This window comes from Thunnus albacares, chromosome 2 (genome assembly GCF_914725855.1).
Source record: "Thunnus albacares chromosome 2, fThuAlb1.1, whole genome shotgun sequence".
NCBI lineage: Eukaryota > Metazoa > Chordata > Actinopteri > Scombriformes > Scombridae > Thunnus > Thunnus albacares.
The window spans coordinates 29,187,437-29,209,872 of record NC_058107.1 but is presented as its reverse complement, the minus strand read 5'-3'; the positions used below and the strand labels follow the sequence as shown (position 1 = coordinate 29,209,872).

At 39.7% G+C, this 22,436-nt stretch overlaps 1 protein-coding gene across 1 annotated transcript in view; it reads right to left on the bottom strand.

The window, feature by feature from the left end:
• The window catches only part of si:dkey-215k6.1 (transmembrane protein 132D), a gene marked incomplete at its 5' end in the record, with an annotated part of 187,447 nt that extends 168,865 nt beyond the window's left edge, over positions 1-18,582 (bottom strand). The window contains 2 exons of the mRNA XM_044329502.1: positions 16,805-17,382; positions 18,118-18,582. Of these exons, the coding sequence (XP_044185437.1) occupies positions 16,805-17,382; positions 18,118-18,582 (1,043 nt within the window). The remainder of the gene's footprint in view (positions 1-16,804; positions 17,383-18,117) is intronic.
• Between the last annotated feature and the right edge of the window lie 3,854 nt (positions 18,583-22,436).

The window sequence follows — 22,436 nt, the reverse complement described above, 5'->3', positions numbered from 1 at the left end:
CAAATTCACTGGCCTCAAGCAGACTTTTTACTACCTACTGTTTTGCTTCCTCATTTGGAAATTCTGTGGCTTCCTGTGATATTATTTTCTCTGAAATGTGCATGAGTGAAAGCTAGACCCAATATGTACTTTTGTTTATCATACTACACAATATAGTGGTACCTTCTGTCAAAGAGCTTCCTAATGTGTTTATGATGCATGCATCCTGTATTACTGTAAACTGCATAAAGTTGCAAGCCCATTAACACTCTATGTACAGGTTGACATCACTTTTTTACCTGATACAATCTAATTTAACACCACTATGAGACAAAAAAAATCTACAATGAAGGGGGAGATATGTAAAGAAGAAGAAGAAAACTGAGAGGAATAAGTGAAGTTATATGTCAAATAGTAAAGGCATTTGAGGTTTGAAAGCCACAATGGTCCATAGTTGTGTGGGTGGAGGTGTTCAGTTGCAGCAAGAAATTTCCTTACATATATACTGTATGTAGTATATCATTTGGGTGAACCAACCCTTTAAATGACTTGAATAAAGCTTTTCAGAAATGGTGTTCCTGTACATACTGTAGGTAATACACAGTAGAATGAAACACAATGATACAACTGCACAGCATATTACTTGCAAAATAATTCAGAAAATAAATCATGTTTCAGAATAGTCATGCTTTTCCAGTCTGAAAATCAGTAACTAAAGGCGTTTTTAAAACTCCAGTTCATTTGCTCTGGTCTGAATCAGTGGTTGAGCTGGTAAACTTCCCAGCAAACACTGGTTGGATAGTGGCATTATGTCCCTGGCTAAAAGTGGTTCCGGACAGATGGCAAGAACACCAACATGCACGTAAAACGCAAATCATGAACAGGAAGGACTTCTAGCTGATGGCCAGGTAACATCCCAGATGTTGGTACAATTTTCATTTTTGAACTATTTTTGAACCATTATGGGACGTCTTGATGAGACGTTCAGACAACGGTCATTCAACAGCCCAGTGTTTGCTGGGGTCCCTTTTCCACTTGGTTTGGTTTCTTTTTACACAAACACACACACAGTCACACACAAAAATTCAAGCAAGCCAAAACGCATCACTAAAAGCCACATGAGAATGTTCACTAAGCTCATTGGTTAGTTGTGACTGGGGCGAGAGCAAGAATGTAAACACAGGAAGAGGGTCCTGGCAAAGGTCCTCTGGCCAAATGCAGTGTATTTGCCCTGGTCCAGGTCGCGTATGTGTAGTAGTTGGCTCGGATCAAGGTCGGTTCACATTCCCACTGCGAATGATTGTTTGGTTTGGGACAGAAACCACTCCCTCAAAGGGTCTTGGTACGGTTGTTTTGGTCTGCACCCGAGTACAATTGACTGTTGAGAATTGAGTGTTCAGATCTGCCCAAAGGAATCACACCAAGGGGGAAAATGAACTAGACTTAGATTCAGCTGGACCACACAAGGCTGCCCAGCAAGTTTGTACAATGTACAAATGGGCATTCAGACCAAAAAGAGCATTGCCTTTAAAAATGCAAGGGGCTGTGTTGGTGAGAGCATGTTGCTTCAGGTACCAGTGAGACAATGAGAAACTCTTTTAGAGCAACACATTCACAAGTCTGATCAGATACCAGAATACTGCACAAAGGTTTTCAATATCATATTTTACAGCTCTGAAAAGTCATCACGTCTGCTATTATTGTATCTTTTGTTGCGATGATTGCAAGGTAAACAGTAGAAATATGGCATTTATGTTAGTAAACTAGTAATCTGCAAGGAATCTGAGCTGGCATTGATAGATCAACTCAGCGACTTGCCGAATGATGTTGCGTTGTTTTTTTTTGGTTTGTTTTTTTCCAACCACCCTGCATCGACAGATTGATCCTATTCAAATGAATGAGGGAGCTGCATTTATTTTTCCCTACACAGAGCTGTTGCCTTTCTGAACGTGAACTTGGAAAGAAGCATTTCAATCATAAAAACCCATTTAAAGTGAAACCCTCAAAGCCAACCTCATGGGCCAGTAAGGACAAGGTGTCTCTATACAGTGACAAGTGTAGGTACAATGTACAAGATTTCTATGTGTGTGTGTATGTGTGTGTGTGTGTATGTAAGGTATCTTTCTGGATCATGTTCCATGGGCAGATAAAGATGAGTCCTTCCACGAGGATGTTTGGCAACTAATCACAAGATGACTACTTTAATTAATTAGCACACTGTACAGCACACATAATAAATACTGATTATGTGAAATGGAGGGGGGCAAGAGTGAGAGAGTGAGAGATGATAGAAAGAGAGAATTATGAGATATGAGGGGGAAATAGAGATAATAAAACAAAGGGAAAATGAAAGACCAACAGTCAGTAACAGATGGAGCAGAGACAGAGAAAGGACATGAATACTGCTTTCACTTCCTAACTCCCCCCCCTCTTTTCCTCTCTTACCTTTTCTCTCTTTCTGTGAGGGATTCAGACAAAAAGCTTTGCAGGCCCAGGAGTTATGCGTGTCTTCATGTTTATGTACAGCATTTACACACGCTGCTGTCTGTATATTCTTTTGTTTGTGCATGTACTGTATATAGACATGGATGTGTGCCATTTGAATGTGCTTTACTCAGTGTGTGTGTGGCTTTCGCTATAGGGGTTTGAATATAAAACAGAATTGAGACTACCTTCAGAGGCAAAGAACAAGAAGGGGATCAAACCACATACCACATGCTACTTTAAAAGACACAGTATGTGTGAGAGAAAGAGTGTGTGTATGTTTGAATGTGTGTAAGCTGTAATATTTTTTTTTGTTAAATCCTGCTAAGATTAGAATGGAGTGGGGTTTACAGCGGAGAAGAAAGGATGGTAGAAAATAGACCTGAGACTAGAGGCATCGGTGGTGTCTTTGTTTTCTCAGCAAGCTGCTCAACCAACAAAGGTGTTTAACATCTAGTTATAGTGTTAACTCTGAGTCCAACTCATGGCTCGAACAGGTAGAAAAGGCAGATTCCAGTCTCATGTATTCATCCTACATCGGGAGACATAGGAACTATAGAACAAGAAGGTAAAGATTGATAGGGAAAGATGAAAAGAAAGAGGGTGGGAGGATTGACGGAAAAAACATCAAAGACAAGCAGGCAAGGAGAAGTGGGGATTTTGCTATGAATAATAGCCCATTCATCAGTGCTAATTTGCTAGGCTAATGTTCTCACTGAGCTTAATGGGGACATTAGCCAGGCAAATTAGCACTGATAAACGAGCAAACACGAAGCGCAGTGGTCAATCATGGAGCCAGCCATGTATTCATACCATACCCCAGCAATAGGAAGCATCTGTTCTGAATAAGATTTTAGTTCAATTTCAATAGCTTTCTGCCCCTCGTGGCCAAACTGTCTCAAAATAAATATGGTAATAATAAATAGTTACAAACATAATCAGACATTAAGATAATCACTATTAAATACACTAAAAGAAAGCTGTAAAATGAAGTAGATTGGTGAAGTGAAAAGGATTTGCAACTAATTAATATGATAGTGTTATGAGTGTACAATAGTGAAAACACAAGCCAATAGAAAGGCGTCATATTCCTCAGAACATGTGTAGGATCTTTAATAGGACAAGCTGTGCTGGAAACTGCAGCTAGGTATCCAATAAGACAGTCTGCTGGTGTTTCCCTGACTGAAGCATCAACAACCACTTACACACTCTGATATCTAAAAGTACTTCAGGGGTTCTTCAATTCCTTCATTAATAAGTAATTTAATCATTAAAGTTTTACGCTTTAGTTGATGCTCTTATCTAGAGTGACTTGAGAATGAGCACAACAGTAGAGTAAGCTTAAATTTCCAAGATCACAACATTACAAGCAACAAGTAGATCACAACTTTAGGTCAACGGTGCCCTGTGACAGAACATCCTTGTGACCTTAAAATGTTTATGTAGCACAGAGAAGTGTGAAGAAAAGAAAAAGAGCATAAAAAAAGTATAACACAAGACGAGATGAGAAAAAGAAATTGTCCAATGAGATCTGCTGTTGTGAAACCTCAGTGGGATCCTTGAAAAATTGTTTTAAAGGTCCACCAAACTGTATCTAATCTATGGGAACGTAACGTGTCTGGAATGGAGAATAGCAGCCTCATTGTCAGGTAGTCGTCTACGGAGCTCAGATCCAAACTCATGGTTTGATAGGAAACCTTGTGCACAGATTAGCTGAGCTTTAAGTACTCATCCATCTTTTTGTTTCATAGGTCTGTGTGCCTGATATTGTGGCTTCCTCTTTGGAGGGACTTTTAAGGAACTTACATAAAAAGGAACACTGAATTGTGTTGGACCTGCAGTCTCTGCAAGAAAACACAACCTTTTACTGTCATGGTAGGTGAGCAATCATGTGTGTTAAAAAAAAAAAAATTCTGCTCAGTTTTGATGGTGTTCACTGGCTCGGTGGGTAAATGCGACAGCCGTTCAATAGCTGAATTGCGACTGCAAAGGGAGAGGGAGACAGTCACACATGATCAGACAACAATAGGGTTATTCTGTGAGGAGAAAACAGTCAAAACTTCTTTTTTTTTTATTCTCCAAGTATATATTTTGGAGTTCTAACAAACAAGCCTTTAAAGATAGAACATTTAACATAAATTGCATATGAATGTTGACAGGGTTGGAGCCACTGTAGCGTAGGCTCCTGGCCTCTCTGGTTTTAAAGATATAAAAAAGGAACTCATTTAAAAGTGAACAGTGTAATGAATAATATTAGTAATAATAATTACTCCTCCGCCCAGAATAAGAGAAGATCACAACTTCAGTATGTAAAAGGCTTAATCACTTCCTTAAAATATCTTCAGGAAAAATGTGTGTGTGCACATACCTGCATCCTAAACATATGCTGCCAGTTTATATGCACATGTGCCTACATGTGTCAGCAGGTTATAATGTATAAGACTGAAGGACATACAAAAAAAAATGTAATCACAGTCACAGTATGTCCTATTTTGTTGTCTAATGGATGAGTCACCATCAAACACACAAACACACATGCACACACATACACACACACATACACACACACACCGCAGCATCGTTTTTAGCCTGTGGGCTGTTGTGTGGTGCTCCCTGCAGTGCACAGTGAATAGGAAGATGAGATGTACTAAAAGAGGAAATGATATTGTGAATTGCAAGTTTGGATAAACTAAAGCAGAAATCACATCACTGTAAGGAAACTGAACAGAAAGAAAATACGTACAGTGTGTCGAGCAGATAAACAAGCTACTTAAGCTACTTATAGCAGGAAGTCTCTAAAGAATGGTATCATTCGGCAACAATGAGGGGCCTTGTAGATGAGATTCAGCCTAAAGGATTCGACTTTGTGATCAAAGTGGAGGCAGACAGTCAGACGTTAAAGGTAGAGAGGGGAAATGAGAAAGAAGAGAGCCTAAGTCATGGATGGATTACCACATGGGCCTACCAGGCACAGATGCATGTAAATAGTCAGGGTACTAAAGCCTATTAAGCCTTGTTAATATTCTTTTAAGCATAATGAAGGAATTTAACATCTTTTCTTTAATACAATATAACCTGTAGCACTAGTTTCCTTATATTTTTTGTATGGTGGCCTATTGGTATAATATCTGTGGAGAGGAGTGTCAGTATGCATTTGTTGTGGCAGGAAGCTTTGCAAAGAATGTAGACAGCCTCTATTCCTCTACAGCATGAACAAATCATTGAAGTTCAGTTTCAGTTAAACCCAGCTAAATTTAGTTGAAAAGTATGTCAAGTTTTTTCGGATTTTCTAGGTTACATAACCATGTTTTTGTTTTTCAACAGCATTTAAATGACAGTATTTTAATGGGAAGTCGCTCCTAGCTACACGTTGGAATATAAGGATTGACACAACAGTTGTACAGAATGTACCGAACTTAGATGTCTAAAAAAACAAAAATTTCAACCAAATTTATTACACATCTAGCCATCTTGACCTGCAAATCACAACTTCAGTGCTATACCAGGCTTTCTAATAATAGTTTTTTTTTCCTACAAGGAGGAACTAAAGAGGAGATTGTGAGATATAGAAAATTTTAAAACTGAGGTGAATTTCTTTCTTATTTAAAATTTGAACTAGACATTATACATCCCTTCTGTATTACTCCAAAACTGATATGACAACCAGGACTCTCTAACTGCATTTACCCTCCAAATATCTTGCATAAACTTCAATAATTATTTTCAACAAAATGAATGTATTGTAAGGGGGAAAAAAAACTATAACAGCTACACACCACACAATGTCTTGTAACAAAAAAAAATCTTCTTTTGGAGACAGTGCCAAAGTGCAGCTGCAGTTCAGCCAGCACGCAGTAGAAATTGGGACTTCTACAATAGGAACATCTGTAGCTTATTTCAAGTGGGTCCCAGAATAATAAAACAGACAATATGTTTTCATGAGCTTGGGTCCCAGGCCAAGAAAATAAAAATGTTATTCGAGTCCCAGAATGGAAAGCTGCGGGAGGGGATTTCTCTCTGTTAGTAAAAATATCAACTGTTTTCCCCCCAGCTTGTTAAAATGAAAACAAACTTATCCCCAAACTCCTTTTTATAACTCCTGGGGTAACTTAGAGGTAAATGCTTAAACACGCAGAAAAACACACACATACACCACGCGGTTTTAAACGAGCGACTCCCAGCAACTGGTGCATTCCCAGCGCAGAAGAATGGAGGAGCAGGATATAGAGGAGCCCCGTTTCTAAATGGGGCTCCTCTCTGTACTGCAACAAGGAGTGGCATGAACAATAAACACAGCACAATAACCGGCCATGCATTTGCATATCAAGCATTCCCAAACTAAAGCTGGCAGACCCAGACTCAAAGAGCAATAGAGGCGCACAAAGGAAAGAAGAAAAGAGACGGGAGTCGAAAAACAGAGAGAGACGGGAAAATTTGTGTGAAGAGACAGTTAACAAACATGTGTGCACGTACACAGCTGTGCACGTGCAAAGGGGATCAGTGTCATATCCATAACCGAGTTCAAAAAGAAAAAAAAATGTTTCAAATTCAGTTCAAACACACACTCGTACTCAGAGACATATTAATTATAACTTCAGCGATAGTGTCAATCATTTTGCAAGTGACGCTGCCAAAATACGCACTAGCCTCCTTCTTCTCTCTGACTTTGTTCCTCTCACTCTTTCCTCATTTTCTTCTCCTCTCCCATGGCTATTTTCCTCGCCCTCACACACACACACGCGGAGCCCCAAAAACACACGAACAGAGCTGCTATCCCGAGGTTGATGGCTGTCACCTTTGTGTACTCAGCCTCTTTCAGGAGCCAGCAATGCAAATAACACCTTCATGAATATTCATGGCCGATTTGAGATGGAAAGAGAGAGAGCGAGAGAAAAACAGGAGAGGGAGAAGGAAGAAAGGGAGGTGGTGACAGGGAAATTGAAGAGTAAGGAGGAGGGGAAGTAAAGGTAGAAGGCTCTAGACAGAATGATAGCGCAGGCAGGATTAAGAGAATAAACAGACGGAGTGAGTGTGTGGGTTAAAGAGAGAAAGACAGCAGGTGTTTATGTGTGTGTGTGTGTGTGTGTGTTTGGTCATAGAGCGTTAGCCAGTTTACCATATTTTGCTAGTGATTGACAGTCTGGCTTTGTTAACCTCTCAAGGTAATACCACAGTGTGAAAAAGTGATAATACCGGTACGAGTTTACAACGTGAGGAGGTAGATGTGTCACATTTTATACGACAGTAATAATGAAGGTCCTTGAAATTCACATAGTTGGGAGCTCCTCTCCTTTAATTAAAGTTATGCTTGATTCAAGTATTTTAGAAACAATTTTACAATACGTGTCTTATCTAAAATGTATTATTAATAAATTCAGTCATTTTCTTTTCTTGTAACCAAGTCACTTTTACCACGTCCACACTAAGCCAGTTAAATCTGAACCACTGTGCCACTGACTGTAGTGTCAACTCCGACTTTCCAGACTCAGCAGGAATTATACAGACTGGCTTTTTGGCATAAGGTATTAGGCCATTGAATGTTGAAGTGAAGCAATTTCACATGTCCACTGCATAATGTGTGCGTCAGCTAATATCGGAGATGTAATACTCGCAGACTAATGGGTCTATAATTTTACATGCTTGTCAAACATGAATGATTGCTTTAATATGTACATGCATGTCTAAGGTACCCCCTCTCATGTATAAAAAATTCCATTTTCTAATAACAATTTTTCCCCCGTACTCAGGATCATCGATATGTGTGTCTCTGTGAGACTACATCTGTTTGTGTGTGTGTGTGTGTGTGCAACTTTCACTCCAGGTACTTATGCGTGTGTGTGTGTGTGTGTGTTACAATAATCCCTCATATCATTTCCATCAATTAAAGCGTGAGCATGAGATTTTTTATAGTGAAAGTGATGACCTCTTCAACCCTCAGTTTTTTAATCAACCCCTGCACTTTCACTTCAGTGACTACAGACAGTGTTGTAAATTTGCCTGTAGAGAACTGCCATCAGTCTTTATTTAATATAAGAATGGAGGATTTCACTAGATTTGCACTAGAACACAGTAAAAAGTCACCAAAAACTTGAAGGCGTGAATGAAAACAAATCTGACATTTCTCACTGTGCAGGTAGGAAGTCTTGCCACTTTACAGGGCAGGAAGTCAGGTTAATTTATAAAGCCCAATATCAGATGCGGTGTCTCACTGAGGTTTACAGGCCCACCACTTCTATAAACTGCTCATCTCCATAGAGCCACTTATTGAAAATGAACACGTGGCTTGACCCTGCAGAGTCTTTTCACTGTTCTTCATTAACTTTTCTTTTGGAAAGTATAAATGACAACTTCTATATTAACAGTTGACCAAAGGCTCTGAATGATCTGCTCATCTTACCTTGGTCCAGTCATGACTATGGACCCACAGTGGCTGTGCTTCACCTGCACTGGTGCCTTGTCAGGCAGTAGCGGCCACAAGAGTATCTCAACTGTTGAGACCTCATAAGTGCCAGCCACAAATATATAACTATATATTGTAGCCATCTCTCACACAACTCAAAGAAAATATCTTGTCAAAATTCAACTCTCTTCAACAGTCACTCATGAACTTTTGACCGGTAGCGTACAATCAGCTTGTGTGCTGAGAACATCTGTGAGTGGTTTTATAGAAATCTGGCATTGTGTTGGTTTTGTTGGTCCAGCAAACTAAAATAGTGAGCTGAAGTTGCTGAAAGCTGCATAAATAGAGTTGATTCTCCGTGAGATTAGCAGTACCGCAGCCATCTCCCTGAGTCGTTTGCTTCAAAGCTAATATAGTACATTAAATAATATAAATGATTTAATACAGCCTTTAGGTTTACAAGGACAGTCTGAGCAGCAGGGATATGAGGATGATCAGTTTGAATTAAGCAAGTTTGTCTCCCAAGTTACCTAATTACCTAAGTTACCATTTATGATTTATAGTTTTTTAAATTTTTATTTTTAATATAGTATATGTTGCTCACTCTTACTGTTTACTGATGTTTAACTTTATGACTTATTCCCATTCAATCCTTCAGTGCTTTTGAAGGATCCTCAATAATTATATAAATAATACTGTTTATTTAAATAATACATTGCAAAACCAGTGATTACAAAGTGCTTTAAAACATAAAAAAATAATAAAAATGACATACATTGCTTTTTTTAAAAAATGTCTTATTAGTCATTCATGCACACATAATAACAAAAGGTAATTGCATCACATGCACTTGACAAGAAATATGTCCAAGTAATCATGGAGAGTTATCATGACAGCTCCTCATTTTCTTTATTTAATGAATACAACAACTGTTTCCTTACTTAACTATGGATGAATTTCAAAGCAACATGTAAGGAGTAATTTTATAAGAATGGAGCTGCAGGAGCACACTGAGCTAGAGAGACATATATACGCGAGCATGAGTACACGCTGTGTTGAGTTCAATTTAATGGCTAGGGTGATTATTTAGAGTGCTCCTTCTGAGGAAGCAGAGACTGGAATAGAGAACGGACAAAGAAAAGAGACCCTTGATCCAAGGGATGTGAAAGATTTTCTTTAAAGAATATGATAAATAGAAGAAGAAAGTCCCAGTGAGAAAGAAAGACAATGACATGGAGAGATACTGCACAGAAAAAAGACAAAAGCAGGAAGACACTCACTTGAATACAGACAAACAATAAATGGATTATAGTTATTTTTTTACAAAAAAGGGCGTTTAGTTCACTTATCCATTAAGTGATGAGAACACCGGCAACAATCAGCGATGTTTCCCAAGGTTGTTTCTCTGGCACTTCATGTAAATACAGACGGTAGCAGCCTAGCACAGGATTTACATTTTAGTAATAATATATAGGTAGTGGATGCTGTGTAAAGTCACAAGACTTGTTCAGTTCTGTAATTTATAACTTTATTAACTCAGTATTTTATGTGGCCAGGTTTGTATTTGTCGTACAGTGCAGTAAATCTTAGATTAGGGGCAAATGTAGATAGAATTAAAGATCCTATTTCTTGTCATTTTGACTGTTTCTTGTCATTTTGACTGTCTCATATCCAAAAACATCAGATTTAGCCAAGTGTAAGCTTTTTAAAAGTCTAATGTTGTATGACTCAACAAATGTGTATACTGAGTGTCACATGGAACATTCTTTTTGGAGTTTTTTCACGTTTCACACTGACCAATTGGATGATCTCCCAAAACCTTAACGTACTCCTGAAAAAATGAGCTTTATGACAATCAGTCAACTTACATACAAAACCACATTAGTCACACATACAACTAAAAGCTCATTGAAGATTTAAAAAATAATACATTTCAACAAAACTGACACACTTTTCATTTTCAGATGGATGAAGCAAATGACAAAAAGTAGCTAAAACCAGAGAACAAAAACACCTCACTTAACACTATTATGAATGGAATACTTTCCAATATTTTGGTAGTGTGTGGGGTTTTTTTTTAATACCCGGGAAGCCATTTATTGGCTTCATCTCAGCTAAAAGAAATACACCTAATTCTCATTGTATCTTTTGTGCCTTTTCAAGATGGCATAATATGCATTTGTTAGTCAGAAGGTTTCACCAAATATAAGAGCAGCGGAGAAATAAGGACACATAGACACAAACACACATACATAACAGACTGAAGAGAGAATCGCACTGTCAGACAACATAGTATGTCCATACTATGTTTCAACGTAAAATGTGTATACACTTCCATAGAGCACACTGTACAATTTCTGTACTTTCACATACAAATATTTAGGCACACTCTCACACAAACACGATATACATGAAACACAGGCGTAGAAACACAAGTATGCAAGCGCACAATTACACCGACAATCATATGCCTTAAAAGTGTTTACCCAAGCCCACACATACACTCACACACAAACACACTCGCACAAAAACAATTGATTCTGTTTTCCTGCTGGTGTTAGGGCATATGAGGTGAAATCGATGACAGAGCTTTGTGGAATAAAGGCATCCTGGGCATGCTGCGCGTGTGTGTGTGTGCAAGACACAGAGGGCAAAGTGTGTGTGTGTGTGTGTGTGCAGTGTAACCACCAGAGAGGACTAGCTGGTCCTTAGAAGTACATCTCCCCTCTGATCCTAGGAAAAATCCACTAATCCCTACGCACACACACAGACACACACACAAACACACACAGACATACTGTAGGCAAACACAGAGAAAGAACGAATTGGACGATGAATACAGGTTAAATACAAATTCATATACCAAAAGCAAATATCAGTCACATATGGAACAGATGTGATTGAGAGAAAATAGAGGAAAAACGAAAGAGAATATGAGCGGAGAAGATTTTGTTTGCCTTCGAACGATTACTGTCTCAATCTGCCTGTGTCTATCTACAGTATATCTCACATGCGCACACACACACACACACACATATAGCATTTATCCCCTCATCAGTCATCATCTCGCTAATTAACTAACCAAACAACGATAGCACACAGTTCAAGACGACAGCTTTTTAATGAGGGAGATACTAATCACTTTGACCCCCTGTGTGTCAACATTCCCAGTGCTGAAAAATGCTGAAATGCTCAACTAAACACAGATTCAAGGGATCAAACTTCTGTGGCAAGGGCTTGCACAGATTTAAACGCTGTATTTTTTTAAAGATTTTTTTGCGTTGGCATTTTGCCTTTGCTTGGGGGTTGGTGTGTGTTTGTGTGTGTGTGTGTGTGTTTGGGGGTGTTTGGGGGGAGGGGGGGGACATTGGATGTTGCAGTCATATAGTATGCTCCTTGCAGTTATATGGTATATATAAACTATAACTACAAACATTGTATTAACATTTTGGCTGAATGTAAGTTACAAGCAATGGTGTGCAATTAGTGAGCTGAGAGACACTAATTCATTTGTGTCTTCTGTTTTACATTCAAGGAGGGGACTGCCATGAAAAGGGAAAATCCACATTAAACTACTAGGGTAAATGCTTCTTGTAAATTTGTTTTTTTGTTGTTTTTTTTTTACGATGTACAAGGGACTGTACCTGTATCGTCCAAGTTGAACCAGCTAATGTGATTAGGCAACATGAAGCAGCTTCTTCATTGTGATAAGTGATGCCCAAGTCTGGTGTGGTTCTGGAGATTTAGCGGACAGTGCCAGTATTCAGCACCATTGTTGAGAGCAGCAGCACATGCAGAAACAAGGGTGACAAAACATGCATTTTGTTGCACTGTCTGACGCCGCTCTGTTGTCCTTCCTACAAAATTTCCATCACCATTGTCTCTATTTCCTTTATAATTACGTTGACAAGTATGTCGTTTTGAGAGAACACTGTGTAAAACGTGTCCTGCCATGCTGTTTCCTTTGTCACTGTGCTATTGTTTTTTACATCTACATCACTTCAAAAAAGCGATTTTTTTGGTAAACATTTGGTTGTGGTTTGTTCTTCTCCGGCACACACAGAGTCATGTCTTCTTCATTTATGGAGGAATGTGAATAAGTATGAGATGAACTGTGTGGTATAGCAACAGCCACTTTGCCTGAACAGACAGAAGAAGAAGTAGAAAACGTGAAAGGAAAACATTACACTGGAGAAACTATTCGACTGTGTCTATAGGAAACTCGTTGTAAAAACGCCACAGCAAGACTCTTTCTTTATTTGATTTTTGTTCCCATAATCTCCTTCTTCTTCTGTCCTTCTGTCCATGATCCAGAAATCAGTTAAGATCTGTCATGTTTAAGGATATTCCAATCAGTAAAATGCATATCAGAGGAGAAGTAAAGAGCCTGCAGCGGGAGGTGTGTCCTATATGTCTTTTCATGGAAAACTTGACATAATAATATACAGTACCAGTCAAAAGTTCAGACAGTCTGATTCAAGTGAATGGGAAGGTGTGTCCAAGGTGTGACTGGTACTATACATTGCATGCGGTATACTGGAATACATGCAAAGAACATCTGCACAGAAAATCTATGTCATGTCTGTAGCTACATGATGTAACTGTAAAAAGATGATTTACCAAGCTTTTTTACTCTTAATTAACCAAAAGGTTTCTCCTTTTCATGTCCTCCTCTTTTCCTTTCAAAGTGTGTTGTGTAGGAGGGTCCATTTAAGTTTGGCCCGTTATCTTAGGGACTCTTTGACTGTTTATTAATATCTGTGCTTGAGTACCTGTGTCAAAAACCAATTATATACTCATCTAGCACATGTCTCACATGTCTGTTGTGCTCTTTCAGCCATACACATGGTTAATTGTCTATCAGTATCATTTTCGTTCAGTCACAGTCTATGACACAGTAGAGCTGTAATAGGTTTAGGAGCAGCAGACTGATCAGTTTCTGTGCTTCAGGCAGTCAAAGAAACATTTTAGTTCTGAGAGTCCCATACAGTATAACACTACACTTGAAAAATCTGCTGATGATTGGATTAAATCGTTTTATAGCTAATTCCGCACAGGAATATATTTTATAATTCCATAATGGTTGGGTTGATCTCATCTTTTCACATCTTATATTTTAGGTCTTCTGCCATGGAAGGAAATTAATAGGAGAGAAGGTGATAACAGAGACATACAGTATTCAATTCAAAAGTATATTAAGTTTTACAGCACCAGTCAAAGGTTTGGACACACTTTCTCATTCAAGGGAATGGGAGGCTGTGTCCAAATTGGGCAAATGAGGTTGGAGGTTAACAGAGATATATCTGGGACAACTGTGCTGGGCTTTGTATTATAAATGTGCCTGGAACAATGAAATGTTGAAAAGATGATAATCAAAGTAGGAGCTGTGACTCAAATGTAAAATGTAACAGAATTGGAAGAAGACTTGGCAATGTGAATTAATCAATGCCGGATGTCACAGCCATCCACGACCACAGTTTCAGCTAGTTTGTCTGCAGACTAGTAGTCTCATCACAAAGTGAGAGTCATGTACGGTTATGTGAGACTACAAGCTCAGTGACAGGTGATACAGCAAGGATGCCCAATCTAATTTGGCAAATGCATGTTGCCTTGAGTCCCCAATCCTTGCATCTCTCCCTTTTGGAAGAGCTGTGGAGCAAGAAAGAGATGCAAGCAGAGGGATATTTCCCCCTTCCCCTCTGCCTACTGTTATCCATCTCTTTATGGCCTCTCTCTTTCTCCTCTTTCTTTTTTTTTTCCACCATCCCTCCTCTCTCTTTGTGACTCTCGCCCATCCTCTCACCGTGTCCCTCCATCTCCTCAGCAGTTTATCATAATCACATCACCTCAGTGTGATGGAGCACACTTAAGGCTTATTATATGTAACACACACACAAACATGCGCACATTCACACACACGGGAATGAGATCCACTTAAGCCTTATTACATGTCTGACTGTGCTTCTAACATGGGAGATTATCCATGGGACTGTATGCTAGGGCAGAGGGCAAGAGCTGCTGGTAGGACAGACACACACACACACACACACGCACATGCACACACACACACACACACACACACACACACACAGGTGGACACAGTGAACAATACTGAGAATAAATGACAGAATAGAATAGAGTAGGAGCTGCTGCAATATTAAAAAATAAGCCAAGGGAAGAAAGTGAAAGAGGATATGATGCCATAGAAAAGGAAAAGGTGTTTTATTTCCTCCACTATCTTTCTGTAACAGTACCACACACAGACACATACATGTATGCGCAGAGACACACAAACACACACACCCACAGTGGGGGTATTGTACAACAAAGACAGAGACAAAGTGTCTGTAGGGGGAACCAAAGAGGCCACCTCATCACTCCTGTGTGTGTGTCTTTGTGTGTCTCTGCTTAATACACACCCATGTAAGAGACAGCAAAAGAGTGTGTACAGGGTCTGTGTGTCTGCATGTACTGTGAAGAAGTGTGTGTACATGGCAGAGAGAAATAATGTGAGCAGGATGTCGGTGGGGTATTTATTTCCCTCTGTGTGACCATGTGTGTGTGTGTGTGTGTGTGTTTCTCATCAGGTAGCGGGACCAGGTGCAGTGCAGTCTAGCCACTTCCTCTTTTCCTTCAGTGTCCTTAGATGACCTCAGGAATAATAGTCCATAAAACAATACACAACTGCGGTTCTGTTGATAATATTTCTTTTTCATTGTCTTTTAACAAATAAATAAGAACTGTTTTAAAAAATTGGTCAAAGTATTCTGTTAAAAAGACATTATCAGATCAATCAAATGTTAAACAAGATGAATCAGACAAATACACGTGTTTAATCTTGTAGTGTTAATTTCTGAGGACATGCACAAACAACGCTCCCAAGGAATGCAGGACACGCAAAGTAGCCATGATGAGCATGCAAACGCATTGTTAATAGTACATTTATCAGTGGTTTTATTTGGTATCATGCGCTTTGATGGAACAGAAAAATCATTTAATTTAACATTATGTGCAAATTATCTGAAAAAAATATTCAAGCCTGATGTGAAAAGGCCTTTACGCAATCTAACTATGGTGTTGAGAGAAGTCTGTTGACATGTGCCAATTATGGTGTTCAGTGCATTTTAGATTTTCTTGGAGTTAATGTGTGACTGAAATACTGAACAATGTAAGCAAAGTTGCCCAGTATTGGACTCTAACATGTCCTTGATAGTTCTCACCTCACAGGAGTACATTGTTATGGTAATGCTATATCCAGGCACAGTGTTGTGTGCTGGGATGTTCTTTGGATAGAATGATAAATTTGCACATCTGTCATTTGTCAGCCTGAAATCCCTAAAGTCAGTGAAATGATGAGGCAGAGATGGGATGCAGATATGCATGCTTAGTCTAGATCAGGGGTTGTAAACCTATTTTCAGCCAGCGAACCAAAAAGAAATTTGTTTCCTGAGATAGAAACTCGAGAAAAACATATTGCCGCTTATGTGGGAAACCATATATGTGACCTCTTAAAGCACACCTGAGAGCCATTTTGGGTACCACCCTTCAATTTGAGAAACCGGGATCTAGTCTAGTTTTATGCTTTTTCTTTCATTTCCTTCCTCAACCTTCTGTCCCTACTCAGTCACCGTTTCATTCTCTCACTTCTCATTTTCTATGTTTTCTTCTCTCCTTGGATCAGTCATGAATATTCATGAGGTTGTTATTTGCATTGCTGGCTCCTGAAAGAGACTGAGTACACAAAGGTGACAGCCATCAACCTCAGGAGGCGGCGGCGTTGAGAGATGAGAGAGCGCGGATGAGGAGGAAAGAAATAAGCAGAGATGATAGAAAAAAGAATCAGAGGGAAATCGAAGAAAAAGTGAAACGAGACAAACAAATGACAGAATACCAAATAAAACCAAAGCCCAACAAGTCCTATTAAAGTATTTGCATTCTAACCTCAATGTGAACTGCTCCGTGTTTGAATCTGTCTTCATGTAGATGCCAAACGCCACCGTCTTGCCGAGCCGAACCGGGCTGGGTGGCACCAGAACCTCCACATTTTCATCCAGTCTTAATCTCTCACCTTTGGCTGAAACCGGGCCCATGGTCATTAACACAGAACCAGCTTTTTGCATGTCCTGAAGACCCCCATCTACAAGGGGGCTCCACTGCCCTCCGAGGCCCATGCCCAGGCCTCCAAGAGGCCCGATGTTTGCACTCTGGCTTCTCCATGGCTCGTTAACAATGGAGGGACACTCTTGACCAGCACCTTCCACTGGTATAATTGAGTAGTACACAACCACTGATGGCAAAGTCACGTCAGGAGGTCTCTTTCTCACTTGCAGAGGTGTAAACCAAGCTGGGGGAATCTCCAAACGGACAACACAGATGCCAGATGGTCCCACAAGTCGGCAGCCAGCCGAGGGTGCTGCTTCATTGGTGTCACGGATGGCTACAGCTCTGACACATGGGAGGAGGGCTGAAGGAGGTGGGTCTGGCTCATCCCAGCGTCTCCCTACCAGATAAAACAGTACCTGGAGACAAAAAAGAAATGCATATAATGTAATAATAGGTACATCTATGATACATATGATGCATCTTTTTTTAAACAGTGAAAGACAGCTATACTCATTCATATAAACACCCTGCAAAATGTCAAAATGTTAATGTAAAACATGTTTATAGTGATAGGTTTCTGCATTTACACTCGTGAATACTGCTGCACTAATCAACATTTTAAATAAACAATGGATCAAATTACTATGTGTAATGTGAAAGGTGTCGCTTGTAGTGATGAACCCAGTTATCACCCAGCTCTGCCATTCCTGTCAGCTCTACAAAGCATTTTATATTCTTTCAGCTCATTGTTTTGGTTTTCCAGCCTGCAACATTACTGTTTTGGTTAACTCATGACTCACTGCTCTCATCAACCCTGTTTTAGCAGAAGCAGGCAGCTGTTTTTAGTGAAAAAGTTCTGATATGCCACCTGTTTGACACCAAACCACTGACAAAGGAAGCAGCTAGCTGCACAGTGGAGCATGAGGCTACTAAAGAGTCAGATGTATCTCTCGGGAGTTGGAGGAGACCAAAACAGAGATGAAAAGATAGGCAACAGTTTGCTAACATGTTCACCAAATCTACTTTATAAGGTGATAACAAGTCAGTGTGTGTGTGTGTGTGTGTGTGTGTGTGTGTGTGTGCGTTTATAACTTGTTAATATTAACATAATGTCAATAAAGATCCAAAGTAAAACATAAAACTGCCAGTACCTGTATCCAAGGGCGTGCTGACCCCACTTTGGGCACCACCACTTGACCTTTGACCTTCCAGTTCAGAGTCACCTGGTTGGCTGTCAGCAGCACATGCGGTGGCGGGCCCTGAAGCAGCTCCACTGGGATGGGCTGCTCAGCGCTCAGGTTTCCGTAGCTGCAATTGACGCTCGGCAGGGATTGTGGGGCGGCAACCCCCCGTTCCAGCTGGTGGAGAAAGAAGGGCTCAGTACGAGATGATAGGCTGCCGTTTCGCATAACCTCCTGATTGGCTTCTCGCAGGAAGAAGGCGGAGTCAGCACCACTTAGCTGGCATTGGACGGGGAGGTAGGTGGGGAGGGACGCAGAGAAACGAGCCTGGGAGGAGTCTGGTCCTCCTCCTGGTCCACCTCCTGCCGCTCCTGCTCGGCTGTCGGATACTGTGACGAAGAGGAGGTAGGTGAAGAGAGGAAAGAGGAAAAAAAATAACAGAAAGATTAAAAAAAAAAAAAGCAGAAGGGAAAATAAGAAAGAAGATAGGGGAGAGAAAAAAACAGGAGAAGAAGATGAACTGCATTATAATTATAGAAATCACAGTCAAAACTTGTTATGCTTACAGAGTCATTTACAACTGAAATTCAAAACAGCTATCCATCTATTAAAGTCAACAAATAAGAAACTCATTGACTTGTGAAATGCATTTTTATTATATACACACACTGATGTAAATGCATACACGCGTGTCAGCTTTCACATAAATTCACACATATATTACATCCTGGAGAAGAAATGAGCATAAACACATTAGCTCTAAGTCATGTAAAAAAGAGTGATAGACTCAGCATCACACATGGCTCTACATTAATGTATCACTGTTTTTTTATCCCCATTTGAAAGGCATTACACCAGCATATATCAAAAATGACTTATTGCTCTTCGGCACTGTATTTCCATATATTTCCATTCAGTTTGTATTCATTTCCTGGTGTATTTACAAGACATTGCAGAAAGATTGGGAGTTTGGAGCCCGGGATTATCTGGGTTTTTGGTGCTGTGTTTCTTTTCAAAAGAGGACAAGGGGTTACAGTGAGCGTGCTGGGATGGGAAGGATTTTTGATCCCCACCCCTCTTCCTCCATCAGTCAGTGTTTGTTATTCGTCTGCTGTTTGCCTTGTCAGCATTATATTGAACAAGGCACTAAACCAGCTCACTTATTGTAAACTATTTGAATATGTGTGTTAGCTAAATGCTAACATGCACCACAATGAATTATATATCTGTCAGAATAGATCAGGAGAAGCTTGGTTCTTTTATGGCTAAGGTTTAGGGTTCGGTTACCAAATGTATGTGCTTATTGTCCTTTAAAGGCACTCAGAACTTATTTTCTCAGTCAGTTAATTACTCTGAGTAACGGGATCCTACATGTACATGAACACACAATTTTATGCCAAAGTTGTTTTACTTTCACATTTTTTATTTTTGTATTTTTTTCTCAGTGCTCTTGTCACTGGTTTGAAGTGGGTGGGACTTTGAAAAAGTACCTCTGTGCACCAATCAGAATTCAGCAACATTTGAGTCAGAATTCACAGTTGGTGGTTTGTTTTGCTACTGTCAATCATTTTGAGCTTTAAAGTTTTAAATATCTTAAGAGGTTTTTTTTTCTTTAAAAAAAAACTTTTACTGTTGCTTATTCAGTCTTGAATATTTACTGTTATAGACAAATACTTAAGATTTGAAGACAAGTTTTCAGGGGTGGGTTTATCCCAAAAAGAAAAGGTCTGTTTCAGTCAAACTGCTGTGAAGTTAAGTTATGGTTTGTTAGCTGTGTGGTCTGTGATTCACAAGTAACAGTTACTACCCACCAAATGTTTCCGCATCGCACATTCTGTAGAAAATAATTTACAAAAGATTATACGGCTTCTGCTATAAAAAAATATCCAATGAGCAAAAGTATAAAATTGTGCATTTTTCTGTACAAAAATAAATGGAAAGATTTCCATTTTTACACACCAAGACACCCATGCTGGCACAAACAAAACAGACACATACAGCAGTTTGTGTGTAAATGTGTGTGTACGTGTGTGTGTGTGTGTGTGTGTGTGACTGTGTATCCTTGTGTGCTAGGGTAGCGGAGTGTGAAAATATAATGAGGGTGGGACAGCGTAGCGCTGTCTGGGGCAAGTCATACCGAGGCGACTTCACAAAAAAAATAATAGCAGAGAAATAAAGTGATACCTCAGTGCAACATGAATAAGCAAGCTGGTTTGGTTATGGTGCGTGGGCACGTAGGGATACATTTGGAGTGAGAGAGACAGGCAGAGGAAAAGGGAAAGAAAGAAAGAGAGAAAGAGAGAGAGAGAGAGGGAAGACGATGTGGAAACAGAATAAGAGAGAAGCAACAGAATAAAGGAGAGCGAGGCAGAGGAGAATGAGAAACAAAAAAGAGTGAGACAGAGAGAGAAAAATAAGGAGAGAAGTGGGGGAAAATTGTGCACACACAGAACAGTGTGACAGACTGGAGATACTGGCATTTTTATGATATGCAGGATGACTGCATACACTTCTTTTCCCTTAAGAAGCAAACTTTTTGAGGAGATAGATATGACCGCCTGCGCCAACAATAAAAACCACTGTCAATAAAGCATCACAATGAAATGTTGAAGTGCCTGCTGATATGGGAACTGTAAAAACTGAGACGAAGAAGAGGAAAAGAAATTTTAAAATTAAATTTAATTAAAAAGAGATGATTTCTTAAAATTCATTTGATGTGAAAGATTTTTCTTTCGTATATATATATTAGCCTATTTGCTTGATCTCTCTTTAATGACATAAAACAGCCTCTAAAGGTGATGTAAAAATCATTAGTGCCAACTTCATGTATCATTAGAGGTCAACATTATGCACATTCATGCCTGCAGTATCAGTGTCAAAGGAGGTTAGGACTAGCTCGGAGCCTGTCATCCAGAGAGGTTGAGTCACATGCAAAAGAGGCTGGTTGAAATGTAGCCAGAGCGACTTTCCAAATGCAATTTATAATCATCCATCAGTGACTGACACATAGGTCATGTGGTCAAAACACATCAGCACATTAGCTACAGTAAGCTTCAGGGTTTGTTTGGTTGTTTTTTTTTTACCCATTTTTCCCTCATCATTATGGGTGTCCTTGAGGTGCAAAGGCCTGCATGTGTGTCTGTGTGTGAGTGTGTGTCCACAGGAGTCTTGTGAAGCATATGTCCCAATCCCGGACAGGGACCTCAAACAGCTGACGCACATACACACACACACACGCACAGAGCTTTCTCATGCAGGCAAAGGTTGACCCTTGGAAGGAATCAGTAACATTGTATGAAATATCAGAAAGAACTAAACAGATCAGAATATTTTGTTTAATCTCTCAGTCTTGGTCTCTTCTAATGTTAGTAATCTGAAAATTCAAGGTTCTATTTTTGTCAATTTTCTGGACAGCATCATCCTTAATTTAAATATAAAGAAAATGCAACTGTTAGCACCCTTTATCTTTTGTGATTACACATTATTAGCTGTAAATATCATTTTGAGATCACTCCCAGCTCAATGGGTGGCGCTATACTACCAGTCCAAGATAGGCCTCCTAACACTGGTATGTCATTGGCTAACATTAAACCTGGCATGGTCCAGATTCCCTGGCATCATTACCTTGGCAACCACCAACCACAACAGGAGTCCATACCCGCTGTGTCCTGCTGCACAGTGCGTCTGTGTATGTGTCTACAGTATGTGCAAGTGTTTTTAAGTGTCTGTGTGCATGTGGATATGTGAGTGCTCGAGTGGGTCATTTATGCACATGCATGGTTGTGTGTGAGTGTGTGTGTTTTTGTGTGACGTGTAAAAGTTTATATATGCGTACTTGTGTATATGTGATCATGATTGAGACAAAGTATATAAATATACTGTAAATGTATGTGTCTTCATGTGTGTGTGTGTTTGTTTGTGTGGAAAAATTGGACAGGAATAAAGCCAGATGTACAGAGATTTGACAAGGCCCATCTGTGATCCTTTTCCCCCTCCCAAAAAGATGCCCATCCTGCTCAATTTCCAAGTACACACACACACACACACACACACACACACACACAGCCAATAATCAAAACACAGTGAAGCGTGTAGGACAGGAAGAAAGAGAAAAGAAAAACGACAACGAGAAGCAAAGCCAGATGGGTACAAGTGAGAAGGAGAGATACTGAGACATGATAATGGTATCAGTGCTGCTTGACATTGTGTTGGTTAAATATTGACTCTGATTTTTACATTTCATTAGAGATAGGAACACACACACACACACACACAGGATTAGGGCTTTC